General features: G+C 45.2%; 1 protein-coding gene across 3 annotated transcripts; it reads right to left on the bottom strand.

Annotated features, from left to right (window-relative positions):
- Positions 1-7,925: 7,925 nt before the first annotated feature.
- Positions 7,926-13,865, bottom strand: nasp (nuclear autoantigenic sperm protein (histone-binding)). Of its 3 annotated transcripts, XM_061780330.1 has the most exons (15): positions 13,638-13,865; positions 13,272-13,319; positions 13,057-13,170; positions 12,492-12,572; positions 12,213-12,319; positions 11,242-11,595; positions 10,956-11,008; positions 10,815-10,885; positions 10,671-10,744; positions 9,665-9,853; positions 9,373-9,545; positions 9,182-9,256; positions 9,029-9,103; positions 8,520-8,645; positions 7,926-8,105 (listed from the first exon to the last, which is right to left on the bottom strand). In XM_061780330.1, the coding sequence occupies exons 1-15, from the start codon at positions 13,673-13,675 to the stop codon at positions 8,067-8,069; spliced, it is 1,617 nt and encodes a 538-aa protein (XP_061636314.1). In that variant the 5' UTR covers positions 13,676-13,865; the 3' UTR covers positions 7,926-8,066. The 3 variants fall into 3 exon arrangements, with proteins under 3 accessions (XP_061636314.1, XP_061636311.1, XP_061636312.1); XM_061780327.1 differs by lacking the exon at positions 11,242-11,595 and having other exon boundaries at positions 13,638-13,860; XM_061780328.1 differs by lacking the exons at positions 8,520-8,645; positions 11,242-11,595 and having other exon boundaries at positions 13,638-13,861.
- Positions 13,866-14,924: the final 1,059 nt, after the last annotated feature.

The following is a 14,924-nucleotide window of genomic DNA, read 5'->3' as shown; positions in this document are numbered from 1 at the left end:
AACCGCCAGGCCCGCCCCTAGCTTGTCCTGATTGGTTGCCCAGTGGGGGACCAGGAGTCACAAGTCCAAATGGATCCACAGATGGATAGTGAAAACTGTGATGGGATCATGTGCAGAGCCAAACAAACAGTGGCGAATTGCAGTACTTGTGAATTCTCCGTCTCTGCCTCTCTCCTCTCGGACTTCAGAGCCTTTATCTTATAGTTGCCTAGCAACAGATAGGCATGTGAAGGTATACCGCGAGAGCAGAGGAGATGTGGGAGAGAGAGGAAGGAGTTCAAGTCCTTAACTCTCTTTCAGTAGAGGTGTGTTGAATATTTTAGTTCTCTGCAGCAGCTTGTGTTGAGCACATCCTCAACAGTTCATGTAATAGTAGCACTGCAAGTGACAGTATAAAAGAGGTATCCAGTTTACAATGCAGTATATTATAACTGCTCAAAAACTGAAGGGGACACTTCATCAACTCCAAATCAACCATAGCCTACCTGACCTCGATAGAAACCTGTCCAATTATGGAGTTGCTGTTGCATAAAAGAACAGACATTTGGCTTTTGTTAAGGAATGTTTTTGCAGGTGTTGGTCATAGATTATTTCCCCCTCCTCATCCTTTCCAGGACAGCACATCCATCGGTGCCGTGGCCAGAAGGTTTGCTGGTTCTCCCAGCACAGTTTTAGGAGCATTGAAGAAATACCAGGAGAGACCCGGAGAGGTGTAGGTGGGCCTTTGAAGGCAACAGGTATAGTAGCAGGAGTTCTATTTACTGGCGAGACCTGCAAAATGACCAGGGCCAACATCCACAAGTGGGGCCTGCAATCACAGGCAGAGAACAATTGCCAGAAAACACCAGAACTGGCAGAAATGCCTTTCGCACCCAGTTTGTCTCACAGATGCTGAGCTTTAATGAATTGTAATTATTTCCGCTTCAATTCAATATCGATTCAGAAAATTCTCTGAATCGATTCACCGCCTGCCCAGTGAGAGGCGCTTTTCATGCGTTTCCTATTGTATGGACAGAAGCCGCAAGGGACCAAACAAAAACAAAATGGCGACGAAAGCAAGCAGCCGCAGCAGCCGGAGCATAGAGCGAGTGACTTCTACTGTTAAATCTGACGTTTGTGGTAACACACAAGAACACAGGAAATGGACACAAGACACTCGAACCACGATACGCAATACGAACACGAAAACACACCGGAAGTTGCCGTCCCAAAGCTGTACAGAGTTACGACAGCAGTTTTGGGGTCGTTTAAGACCTGCTACACACAAAAGGATTTTTCAAATCTTTTATTATAAATGTATTATTTGTGTTTGTATTATTTATATTTTTACTATGATGACAGACCCCACACATAAAGATTTTTTTAAAATCTGGCATTTAACAGTTTAATGTAGGTCGTATGGTGTGTAAAAAAAAAAACGAAGGCGAGCAGACACTGCCGGGTACGCCGATGTTACCCAAATGTTTCTGAGGGGCCCGGAGGAGAGACCGTTGTCGTCAAAAGAAAAAAAATTAAAAAAAAGACTTGCTTTGGAAAATACTTCTAAACAAAATACGACAACGGGTAAGACGTTTGTTTTTTGTTTTGTTTCGTGCTCAGTTTTTTTGCAGAGCGCTTTTTTGATTGGCTACATTCCGTTCCACGTCACAATGCACGGTGTCATGACTGGGGGTTTCCCGACACACTTGAAGCGCTTCGGTTGTAAATATTTAGCACGTTCATTACACTGTGTTGTCTATGTTTTTTCAACTGATTCAGGACAATTTTGCATCGCTGAATCTGAATCTGAATCTGTTTCTCTTGTTCAGGTCAGGCTTTTATGCAAAGTTGTGAAAAGTTTATTAATCAAATGTTAAAAACTTTGCTTACTGTAAACTGAACAGTAAATACTGATAAAAGTAAGTGCCTGTAAAGTGATTGTTTTGTCATCATTGCTCGAAATTCAAGACACGGACCGCCGTTTATTTGAACCTCTAAAGCGAAAATACCTGTACACATAAACAAAAATATGTGGCCATGGTTCAAAAGGTTGACCTGATTGAGCAAAACCAATATGAAATTTGGATTCAGCACCTCACAACTGTCCTAAATTAGCTAAAAAATCTCCAACAATAATTTTCCATTTATTTTATTTATTTATTTATTATTTGTGCTGTTGAACCGTCAGCTCAAGTAGAATGGAGAATCCCTTTTATGCTGGAACAGTTTTACTGTGCCACAGTTCAGTTTTTAAGATGGCACTGTGGTTCTTCGTATTCTTGAAAATTTCAGTCGGACAGAACAAAGTTTTAAACAGGAGTGACTGGGAAAAAAAAAGGGAAGAGACAGTAAAAAAGATAAGTAAATATAGGAAGAGCAGACAACAAAAGACATGACACTAGCGGTAAGAAAGATGAGGCATTTCCTCTATGAATTTGTTGTTGCCCAGTGTTATTTAAAGGCAAAGTACGTACCTCGGGAAAAAAACAGAAACAAACATGTTTTATCATATATGTTATTACTCCCTGCATTTCCTGACAGTAGAAATGTTATTCAAATGATCTTATGAAAACTCCTCCCTCTCCCGCCTCGTCGAATGCTTGTAATTTAATTTTCATTATGAATTTAAAAAAGTCTCCATGACGGCAGCTATCCCTGGTTTGCCAACAATTGGGTCTTCTAACACAAGGAAACACAAGCAGAGCGAAGAAACCAGAAAGGCTAAACAGATGGAATCTGATAGAGAAGGAAACAAAACCAGCATACACATTAGAGCTACTATTCGAGAGGTGGCGTCAACTCAGACTCCCTGAGGAACTTGATGGACACAAGAGCAACATGGCTTCATTTCTGCTCGTCAGGTAAGTCTATCTCATACTTTTATTTTGAAGATAGTCAGCCTCGACCTGTTTCGGACCCTAAAATCATGACAGATCCACACTTAACACACTTCAGACCTAAGTACAATTCTATAGGATCATCTTATATGACATAAGATTGTGTGGCGATTGATGTGCATGGTCGGGAAGGGGCAGAATTGGGACAAAAACAGCCCGATTGTCTTAATGTGTGCACCAGCGTTTAGTCCGCAGAAAGTCTAGCACTTACATGTGATGGTTGTACTTCCAGAGCGACTGACCCCTACGCACTGTACATAACTATCACTTCTCTTTTCATTTCTAACAAGTTGGAATTAGTGCCAAATGTTCTGCAGACCCCTAATGATGACGACAAACAATGGACTTCGTTTTCCCTTGCCCGGAAGCGGGCCACCGGGGCCCCCCACTGGAGCCAGGCCTGGTGGTGGGGCTCGAAGGCGAGCGCCTGGTGGCCGGGCCTGCACCCATGGGGCCCGGCCGGGCACAGCCCGAAAGGGTAACGTGGGTCCCCCTTCCCATGGGCTCACCACCTGTGGGAGGGGCCATAGGGGTCGGGTGCAGTGTGAGCTGGGCGGTGGCCGAAGGCGGGGACCTTGGCGATCCGATCCCCGGCTACAGAAGCTGGCTCTAGGGACGTGGAATGTCACCTCTCTGGCAGGGAAGGAGCCCGAGCTGGTGTGTGAGGTCGAGAAGTTCCGACTCGATATAGTCGGACTCGCCTCCACACACACCTGGGGCTCTGGTACCAGTCCTCTCGAGAGGGGTTGGACTCTCTTCCACTCTGGAGTTGCCCATGGTGAGAGGCGCCGAGCAGGTGTGGGTATACTTATTGCCCCCCAGCTCGGCGCCTGTACGTTGGGGTTCACCCCGGTGGACGAGAGGGTAGCCTCCCTCCGCCTTCGGGTGGGGGGACGGGTCCTGACTGTTGTTTGTGCCTATGCACCAAACAGCAGTTCAGAGTACCCACCCTTTTTGGAGTCCTTGGAGGGGGTGCTGGAGAGCGCTCCCGCTGGGGACTCCATTGTTCTGTTGGGGGACTTCAATGCTCACGTGGGCAATGACAGTGAGACCTGGAAGGGCGCGATTGGGAGGAACAGCCCCCCCGATCAGAACCCAAGCGGTGTTCTGTTATTGGACTTCTGTGCTCGTCACGGATTGTCCATAACGAACACCATGTTCAAGCATAAGGGTGTCCACACGTGCACTTGGCACCAGGACACCCTAGGTCGCAGTTCGATGATCGACTTTGTGGTCGTGTCATCGGACTTGCGGCCGCATGTCTTGGACACTCGGGTGAAGAGAGGGGCGGAGCTGTCAACTGATCACCACCTGGTGGTGAGTTGGCTCCGATGGTGGGGGAAGATGCCGGTCCGACGTGGCAGGCCCAAACGTATTGTGAGGGTCTGCTGGGAACGTCTGGCAGAATCCCCTGTCAGAAGGAGTTTCAACTCCCACCTCCGACAGAACTTTGCTCATGTTCCGGGGGAGGCGGGGGACATCGAGTCCGAGTGGACCATGTTCCGCGCCTCCATTGCTGAGGCGGCCGACCGGAGCTGTGGCCGTAAGGTGGTCGGTGCCTGTCGTGGCGGCAATCCCCGAACCCGTTGGTGGACACCAACGGTGAGGGATGCCGTCAAGCTGAAAAAGGAGTCCTATCGGGCCTTTTTGGCCTGTGGGACTCCTGAGGCAGCTGATGGGTACCGGCTGGCCAAGCGGAATGCAGCTCTGGTGGTCGCTGAAGCAAAAACCCGGGCATGGGAGGAGTTCGGTGAGGCCATGGAGAAAGACTTCCGGACGGCTTCGAGGAAATTCTGGTCCACCATCCGACGTCTCAGGAGAGGAAAGCAGTGCACCACCAACACTGTGTATAGTGGGGATGGGGCGCTGCTGACCTCGACTCGGGACGTTGTGAGTCGGTGGGGAGAATACTTCGAAGACCTCCTCAATTCCACCGACACACCTTCCCATGGGGAAGCAGAGTGTGGGTTCTCTGAGGCGGGCTCTCCTATCTCTGGGTTTGAGGTCACCGAGGTAGTTAAAAAGCTCCTCGGTGGCAGGGCCCCGGGGGTGGATGAGATTCGCCCGGAGTTCCTAAAGGCTCTGGATGTTGTGGGGCTGTCCTGGTTGACACGCCTCTGCAACATCGCGTGGACATCGGGGACAGTGCCTCTGGATTGGCAGACTGGGGTGGTGGTCCCCCTTTTTAAGAAGGGGGACCGGAGGGTGTGTTCCAACTACAGGGGGATCACACTGCTCAGCCTCCCTGGTAAGGTCTATTCAGGGGTGCTGGAGAGGAGGGTCCGTCGGGAAGTCGAATCTCAGATTCAGGAGGAGCAGTGTGGTTTTCGTCCTGGCCGTGGAACAGTGGACCAGCTCTACACCCTCGGCAGGGTCCTTGAGGGTGCATGGGAGTTCGCCCAACCAGTCTACATGTGTTTTGTGGACTTGGAGAAGGCGTTCGACCGTGTCCCTCGGGGAGTCCTGTGGAGAGTGCTTCGGGAGTATGGGGTACCGAACCCCCTGATACGGGCTGTTCGGTCCCTGTACGACCGGAGTCAGAGTTTGGTCCGCATATCCGGCAGTAAGTCGGACTCGTTCCCGGTGAGGGTTGGACTCCGCCAAGGCTGCCCTTTGTCGCCGATTCTGTTCATAACTTTTATGGACAGAATTTCTAGGCGCAGCCGAGGCGTAGAGGGGGTCCGGTTTGGTGGCCTCAGTATTGCATCTCTGCTTTTTGCAGATGATGTGGTTCTGTTGGCTTCATCAAGCCGTGACCTCCAACTCTCATTGGAGCAGTTCGCAGCCGAGTGTGAAGCGGCTGGGATGAGAATCAGCACCTCCAAATCTGAGACCATGGTCCTCAGTCGGGAAAGGGTGGCATGCCATCTCCAGGTCGGGGATGAGATCCTGCCCCAAGTGGAGGAATTCAAGTATCTTGGGGTCTTGTTCACGAGTGAGGGAAGAATGGAACGGGAGATCGACAGGCGGATCGGTGCAGCGTCTGCAGTGATGCGGACTTTGTATCGGTCCGTTGTGGTAAAGAAAGAGTTAAGCCGAAAGGCGAAGCTCTCAATTTACCGGTCGATCTTCGTTCCTACCCTCACCTATGGTCATGAGCTGTGGGTCGTGACCGAAAGAACAAGATCCCGGATACAAGCGGCCGAAATGAGTTTCCTCCGCAGGGTGTCCGGGCTCTCCCTTAGAGATAGGGTGAGAAGCTCGGTCATCCGGGAGGATCTCAGAGTAGAGCCGCTACTCCTCCGCATTGAGAGGAGCCAGATGAGGTGGCTGGGGCATCTGATTCGGATGCCTCCCGGACGCCTCCCTGGTGAGGTGTTCCGGGCATGTCCCACCGGGAGGAGACCCCGGGGACGACCCAGGACGCGCTGGAGAGACTACATCCTTCGGCTGGCCTGGGAACGCCTCGGGATCCCCCCGGAAGAGCTGGATGAAGTGGCTGGGGAGAGGGTAGTCTGGGCGTCCCTGCTGAAGCTACTGCCCCTGCGACCCGACCCGGATAAGCGGTAGAGAATGGATGGATGGATGGATGTTCTGCAGACTAGAGCCCTACATGGAAGTCACACAGGAACCTTTTGACAGAGGCAATAAATGAATGAGGTTTGACAAAGAAAGTAATTGCATAAGGCCGCAAACATGATACTTAAATAGATATTACTTGGAAACCTTGCAAATAATTATCCATCCATTTCCGCTTAACCAAGGTCGAGTCGCAGAGGCTGTAGCTTTAGCAGGGAAGCTCAGACTTTATGTTAATATTTATATTTTAGATTAAGTGATATTGTTCAGAAATATCTGAATTTGCACATTTATATTTTAGTTATCTTTATTTTATTTGACATTCATACTCTGTTTTAAAAAAAAAAAATTCAGAAGTTACTCACTAGTTACCAAAGGTGTGGACTCGAGTCACATGACTTGGACTCAAGTCATGAATTTGATGATTTCAGACTCGGCAATATATTTGATGAGCAGTGCCTGGTTTTCTCCACACATACCACTTAGAATTAAGGTCGAAAAGTTCTAACTTGGTCTCATCAGACCAGAGAATCTTATTTCTCACCATCTTGGAGTCCTTCAGGTGTTTTTTTTAGCAAACTCCATGCGGGATTTCATGAGTCTTGCACTGAGGAGAGGCTTCCGTCGAGCTACTCTGCCATAAAGGCCCGACTGGTGGAGGGCTGCAGTGATGGTTGACTTTCTAGAACATTCTCCCATCTCCCGACTGCATCTCTGGAGCTCAGCCACAGTGATCTTTGGGTTCTTCTTTACCTCTCTCACCGAGGCTCTTCTCCCCCGATTTTTCAGTTTGGCCGGGTGGCCAGCTCTAGGAAGGGTTCTGATCATCCCAAACATCTTCCATTTCAGGATGATGGAGGACACTGTGCTCTTAGGATCCTTAAGTGCAACAATTTTTTTTGTAACCTTGGCCAGATCTGTTTCAACTATTCAGTTTTTTTCTGTCAATATACAAGTACAATTTATCCAAATGTTGAGTAAATGTACCAGAATAAACGGGTGTTACTACCCACTTCTGCTCTAGTACAATATTTTGCTGCTCTACCCACCTCAGCATATGTTCTATTTTTATTAGCATGGTGAACCAGGTCCCTTTGCTGGTCACGTATTCATATTACACCACATTGACTGCATATCAATACATCAACATTACACAGTACCCTGCAATGCAACTATTGCACACATGTACATTGCAATGACGATGCTCAACCAATATACCGTGCAGCCCTATACTGTACACATTACACCAATAGTCCAGTTAATCAGACTAGACCTTTGAATAAAGTTTAATCGCTTGCATCCTCAAACAGCACTTTATGCCACTTGAGATTTTGTGCACCTCCATCAACAGCTAAAAATGGACTGTTCCATGTTAAAATACATCTAGCATTCATTTTGTCAGAATGTTGGTTTATTTTTCAAGCCCCATAAGCAAACATTCCCAACCAGCAGCAATTTATCTTCAAATACGCAAGCCTTTACCTGAATTAGAGCTAGTACACCCAGAGGTTTGAAGAAAAAAGATAAACATGCAATTGCAAAACATTTTATTGCAAGTGTACAAAACTGGACAGACAAATCTATGAAAATGGATCTTATGTACAACAAGTGTTTGAATAACGCAGTTGGGTTAGCATGCTGGTCTTGAAAGAGCACGAAAGCTGCAACTCGTCACGCTGAAGATTGGACAGAGGCCGACTGGACAGCAGGCTGCAGGAAATGAATACAATATAAGCAAACAAAGCTCACATAACTGAAGCGTCGTGTCTAAAAGGTTGTTTCATATTGCGTTGCTTTCTGCCACTGTAATTACCAGGAGCATTCAACTGTGTGGCGTAGAATTGATTTGCACAACTAAACATGGCAACATTTAGTTGCTTGAAACTTGTACCAAGTCGGAGCATGTAAACCAGTTGAGTTTATGCCACTTTACAAAAAAGTATTCATGGCCTCACCAGCGAGCAGACATTTATATTTTGGGGATATTTCAAGTTGAGAAAAAAATAAAAATAAAAATGTGAGTTTCATTCTAACCAAGTGGCACTACGGTCTGTGGTACTATCCACAGAAGATTAGCAGCAGGAGCTTCAGCTTATTGCGGAACAATACAAGCCTCACACTCGCCTCCTGTGAAGTTTGCTTCTCAACTCCTTTGTTGGCACTAGAGTTTCCACTGCCATTAAATGTAGCTTCCTGTTTGGCCTGCTTAGCATCAGTGTCCTTTACTGGGCTGCTCTCCTCTGGTTTCCTCTGTGTAGAAATGTATATATAAAATAAAAAAAAGGTGTGGAAGGAAGAAAAGACTGAAATAAAGCCTCACAACTGCATTCCAGGAGCAAAATTTCAATCTGGACACAACACCATAACCACTTAAAGCAACACATGCACAACACCTCAAAGCAAGATGAAGCACATCTCCAAGGCATTCACACAACATTTCCCTAAACGTTACTCCAAACACAGCACGAGTCACAGAACGCGCAATTGACAAGAATCTGATTGCTCTGAACCTTGTTAAAGGGCACAAGATCATAAAACATGGCCAGCAGGTGCACGCATCCTGTTCTCAGTCCATCAACTTTATACAAAAACATCATGCAAAGTCAAACTTTAAACAAGAGAACTTGTCTCACCTTTTTCCTGACTAGGTGGGAGATGTCTGTGGCCACTTTGGAAGACATCACACCATCAGTTGATTTCACCAGGACCTGAAATTTTTAATTTAACTTTGCTGTAAATTGGAATCATCAGTTTCAATATTTCATTCTGAAAAAAAAAACAATTACCTGTGTGGGGGCAGCAAAGCCTGAAGAAGGGCAGCCATTTTCACTCAGGGACGCTGATGAAGTTGACGCGCCACCCTGCAAAAGGTTATTTACCAGAGTTAGTTGATTAAACAAGTTCAATGAGACCCTCATTTAATATTTTTAAAAAATTCAAATGTCAAAGCATTTTGTTAATTTTACTGTGGCCATACAAGTGTCTGCTGGATGGCCTGGGAGGCAGCACTGGCTGTTTTCTGAGTCTCTTCAGCATCTTCTATTTTTTCTCGAATGTCAGGCAGAAGCTGCTTCAGTTCTTCCAGCTCAGTCTTCGCCTCTGTCAACCCTTCGGTGCCCTCTGCAGCATCGATCAAGTCCTGCAACATGGCTACACAAACACTGGGATCAGCACTGCAACACTATTGTGTTACACCAGGTCAGTATTTGGCCTTAATGTATGAGATGTTAACATAAAATAAACACCAGCAAAGATTTGTGCGGTCTTACCCAGGCGGGATTCAATCACTTTTATGGAACTGTTGTAGTGCTGTATGGCCTGGCTGTAGTGATCCATGTAGCACAGCATTGTGGCAACATGGTAATGGGTCTCAGCCAACAGACGACTGTGTGGAGGAAGATGCTTGAGCTGCAGGGTCAAACACTCCTGGAAGTCATCTAGTGCCTGATGATAGTTGCCTTCAGGACAAAGCAGAGTGAACATAACCATTTTGCATACCGCTACAAGGTTCCCATCAAGACCACAACATACACCTTCGTCAAGGTCCAACTTAAGCCCTTTCAAGAACTAAAGCTTCCACATCTTCAGTGCAGCAGCAATGTAAATATGACCACTTCAGTGTAATACAGAATCACGTTTTGCAATAGTTGTTCCCACAGACCAGTGAATATATTTTATAAAAAATAGTTTAAGAGTCTTCTATATCAGAGGTGGGTATGAAGGACCCTCCTTCCATAAACTGGGTTCACCATCAAGGGAGAAGTTGTGTACAGGTTTAAAAAGAACAAAAGAAAATTTACTTTTTAATCTCATGTATAGAGTTTAGTCCCTTGTAATGCATGCCCAGTCATAGTGTGAAATTACAAACTCAACTCTTAATTGTGTGATTAATCAGATTTAAAAACATTTACAGCCCTATTAACAAACTGGGACAGAACAGAACATTTTAAAAACTAAATTACATCTTTTCTAAAACACTACTAATACAACCATTTCATTCAGAGGGATTTTTTTTTTTTTTTTTTTTTTAAACACTACTAATACAACCATTTCATTCAGAGGGATTTTTTTTTTTTTTTTTAACTTGTACTATACCCATTTATAATAGACAGAATTTTTTGGGGGGGAGAAATTGTGCATGATGGACAGATTATGGCAGTTTTAAAACAAAGTTACCATTTAAAGTATGTTAAAGTGCAAGGACTTCTCAAACATTTACCATATTTAAATGCCCCAATTCAAACATCAGACAGTATATAAGAGAGCCAAACAGACCTGTTTCTGCACCAACTTCTCCAAGTTTCAAGAAGGCCTGGGCTGCCATGAGCTGGTCTTCTTTGCCTTCCTTTCTGAAAGAATTTCAACAAGCAGCATTAAAACGAGTAAGAAACTTATAATCCAATGGCATCTTGTGCTCACCTCTTATAGATGACCTTTGCCACCTCTAACATTTCCCAAGCCAATTGCAGATTGCCAACTTCATCCTCCTCCTGACCAGTGTGGAATACATAAAATGATTCAAAGACACATAAATGGAGACATTTCCAAGACTGAAATTACCTTGTCACCATTTCTGTCCCCTTCCTTATCTTCATCATCGTCATCATCATCATCTGCGCGAAAACGATTGACAAGCTGCTTAATTTATTAAAAAAAATACAAAATACAAAATAAAAAAACACAGCCAAAAAAATATAAAATTGCTCAAAAGTGGTTTAAATAGTCTACAGTTCCTTTTAACACCAGCATGTGAACTGATAGATTTAAAAAAAATAAAAAATACACCAAGGTTTGTGCTGCACCCAACATGCAACTAGTGCTTTGTATTAAAAGGTCTACTGCCTGCCCTCTGCTTCTTCCTCAGGTTTGGAGTCGCCGTTTTCTTCGTCAGCCTCAGTCTTCTCACCATTCGGCTCTTGAGTCTTTGCCATGCTGTCTATGAGACTTTCCCCAGCACCATTCACGACTCCATTCAGTTGCGCTTCCTCAACCAGACTCTTCTCCGCTCCATTTAATTGGGAAGCAGAGTGCTTTCCAAAGTCACCCCCAGCTTGTTTGGTTGGAGACTCTGCAAGACCATTTTCCTGCTTCACCTCAATGCTGCTCTGACCATCCTCTGACTGCGCTTTGGTTACTACCGGCTCAGGTTTCTCCGCCATTGCATCATACACCTGCTTTCGTAGCTCATCACGAGTGTTTTCTGCACCAGAGTGGCATGTAGGAAATTAGTTTGGCTTGTTTCACCAAGAATTATATTTGCCTGATAGTTTGCATTAATTCTTGACAATGTTCATGGGCAGGGAACTTGTGCAGCATTGGACAAGCCATACTAAGCAACTGTTACAACCATGTAAAATTCTATTAAACAGATACTCAACCAAAGAATGTGGACATCATCGTCACTTTTCTGCACAGACTTCCCATAAAACCTTTTAGGCCAGCTACACGCCATGCAACATGGCCTAAACCGACCGAACAGTTGCAGTGTGCGGCGCTCGGCAACTAGATTGAACGAGGCAGACAGTCAGCCACAGGTTTTGCAGAGATTCAAATTTTGTAAACGACATCACAACATTGCAGCTGTAACAGCCAATCAAAAATTTTGTGTCATATCAGGTGAGCTTTTGCAACCAAAATAGGTTCCAAGTTAATAGAAAATCACTCACTACTAGTTAAAACTTAACTATACGTACATGTGGATGAAAAAGCAAGGTGGAGAGTTTGTCACAAATGAATGAGTGCAGTCAAGGAATGGCACAAACAGTTTCGCCAATATCCAGACTGTTTCCACACCCCCTCACCCATTTGAAAGCCTACCGTCAAGGTTATTGGCACTTTCAATATTTGAATTACAAGGCTGCTCCTCATCTTCAGATTCTTCAGGGACTCCTTCGAGGGCATTGCCAAGGACCGCGTTCTCCATCCTAACACCAAAATGCAAGAGACGCATTTATCAATGACAGGAAGACTGCACTGTTTCTCATCACTGCTTGTTGCCCAAGCTATGCTGGTCTGACATAGCCAACAGTGCTAGTTAAAACAAGATTAACTTCAATCGACGATGCACCACATTAACAGTTTTAACACCGGGGTTACCTGGCAAGCTCAAGCAGGGACTTCCCACACAGGAAAAATGCCTCGCCACACTCATCTGCAGTGTCTCCATACCTGGCAGCTCTGAGATGCACATAAACAAACAGCGAATCACACGTCATCATTCGCACCCCTACTATACTGCCGACTTTTAAGTGATCATTTCAGTTTTTACTGTACACACAAACAAAAAATTAAAACGTGACTTCAGCATTGCACACTTTCAGTCGTAATACCACAACACACCAGGCAACTGTTGAAGGAAGAACACTGCCTCTTATTTGAAGAACTTCTGCAAGTCTTAGTTTTCTCAAAGCATTTCGATACAATAGTCTGTTCTTTACAGCGATAAAAATAATAGTTTAAAGTGCTTTTCAATACATTTGTGTAGAAATTTGCATTCAAAGCATGTGGGACAGGTAAAACGAAATTCATGGGGTTTAACTGTACTGCAATGCAGTTGACGGAGATTAAAACTGGTTTATGTGCACAAATGCAGTTCTTTCTTTAAAGCAACGCAGAAAAAAAAAGTGGAAAAAGCCCCATTTCGTGACCCACATGTACTCACAACATGCTGCACGCGTCCTGAAAGACACCGACTGCAGAGACGACGTCGCCCATCACGAGATGCCTGTTCCCTGTGCCGATGAGCTTCTTTGCCTCCTCCATGACGTCTACAGAACTGTTGAGAAGGGAAGAACAAAAACAAAAAAACATACATACAGTCAACGTTCAAGAGCCCCAGAAAGGCCCAGCAAGGACCGAGGACGCTCAGACACTCACCTGCCTGTCGCGGCTGCTGACGAGGAGCACGGCTTCTCGTCCACGCTGCTGTAAAACGTGTTAAACACACGTTAAGTCACTACTTCACTTGCTACTCGACATGACGTGGCGTCTACTTAATGGCGACATGAACGTCGTGGCATGGTAGCCAAGCTTGTTGTTAGCTTAATGGCTAGTCAATGGTGTTAGCATTTTTAACGGCTATCGAGTGCATTTGGAAATACTGTTACTTTGCAATACTGCAAAATTCCGCCGCCGCCACCACCACGTCTACACAACCAAGAACTAAATCGCAAACATGGTGACAATGCGAGGCGATCAGCTTTCGGTATTATCAAGTCAAAACGCCAAATGACAAGCTTTTACCTCTCAGAGCTGGACGCGCCGGACGTTTCCTCTGGCATCTTTCGGAGGCTCGGAAGGACGACAGGGATTGGCCAAAAAAAAACCAAAACAAAACAAAAAAAAGCCAGCAAACTGTGCCAACTATGTGACGGCGATTCAAGTTCTGGGGAGAAGTCTTTGTTGGCGCGCTTAAATAGAGGAAAAACAGTCTTTCTATTTCCGCTCAACTAGGAACGCGGGAGATGTCTTTAAAGGGGCCGCACCACAGCTCGTGATGCATTCAAGGAGAGTGGGAAGAAATAAGTAGCCCTCACCACAACTCTACCCGGTCCCAAAGACAACTACACTGGGGCAAAAATGTATTTAGTCAGCCACCAATTGTGCAAGTTCTCCCACTTAAAAAGATGAGAGATTTCATCCAGGTATACCTCACCTATGTGAGATAAAATGAGAAAAATGTTTGATTTTGAAAGAATTTATTAGCAAATTATGGTGGAAAATAAGTATTTGGTCACCTACAAAAAAAAGCAAGATTTCTGGCTCTCACAGACCTGTAATTTCTTTAAGAGGCTCCTCTGTCCTCCACTCGTTACCTGTATTAATGTCACATCTTTGAACTCGTTATCAGTATAAAAGACACGTGTTCACAACCTCAAACAGTCACACTCAATGAATGTATTGCGAGATTTTAAGTGAAAACCTTCCATCAGCAAGGGCATTGAAGATGTAACGTGGCTGGGTCTTTCAGCATGACAATGATCCCAAACACACCGCCCGGCCAATGAAGGAGTGGCTTCGTAAGAAGCATTTCAAGGTCCTGGAGTGGCCTAGCCAGTCTCCAGATCTCAACCCCATTGAGAAACTTTGGACGGAGTTGAAAGTCTGTGTTGTCCAGCGACAGCCCCAAAACATCACTGCTCTCGAGGAGACCTGCAACAGTGTGTGAAAACCTTGTGAAGACTTACAGAAAACATTTGACCTCTGTCATTGCCAACAAAGGGTATATCACAAAGTATTGAGATGAACTTTTGTTATTGACTAAATACTTATTTTCCACGATAATTTGCTAATAAATTCTTTAAAAATCAGACGATGTGATTTTCTAGATATTTTTTTTCTCATTTTGTCTCTCATAGGTGAGGTATACCTATGATGAAATTTGCAGGCCTCTCATCTTTTTAAGTGGGAGAACTTGCACAATTGGTGGCTGACTAAATCCTATTTTGCCCCACTGTATGTTGAACATTTTAAACAAGGGTCTGGCAAAGTCATTCGCATGCTGTACATTAAAGCGGTCCACGAAGTCCT

This window comes from Phyllopteryx taeniolatus, chromosome 7, assembly GCF_024500385.1.
Source record: "Phyllopteryx taeniolatus isolate TA_2022b chromosome 7, UOR_Ptae_1.2, whole genome shotgun sequence".
Classification (NCBI taxonomy): Eukaryota; Metazoa; Chordata; class Actinopteri; order Syngnathiformes; family Syngnathidae; genus Phyllopteryx; species Phyllopteryx taeniolatus.
Note: the sequence above shows the minus strand (reverse complement) of the source record. Positions and strands in the feature narration are given on the sequence as shown.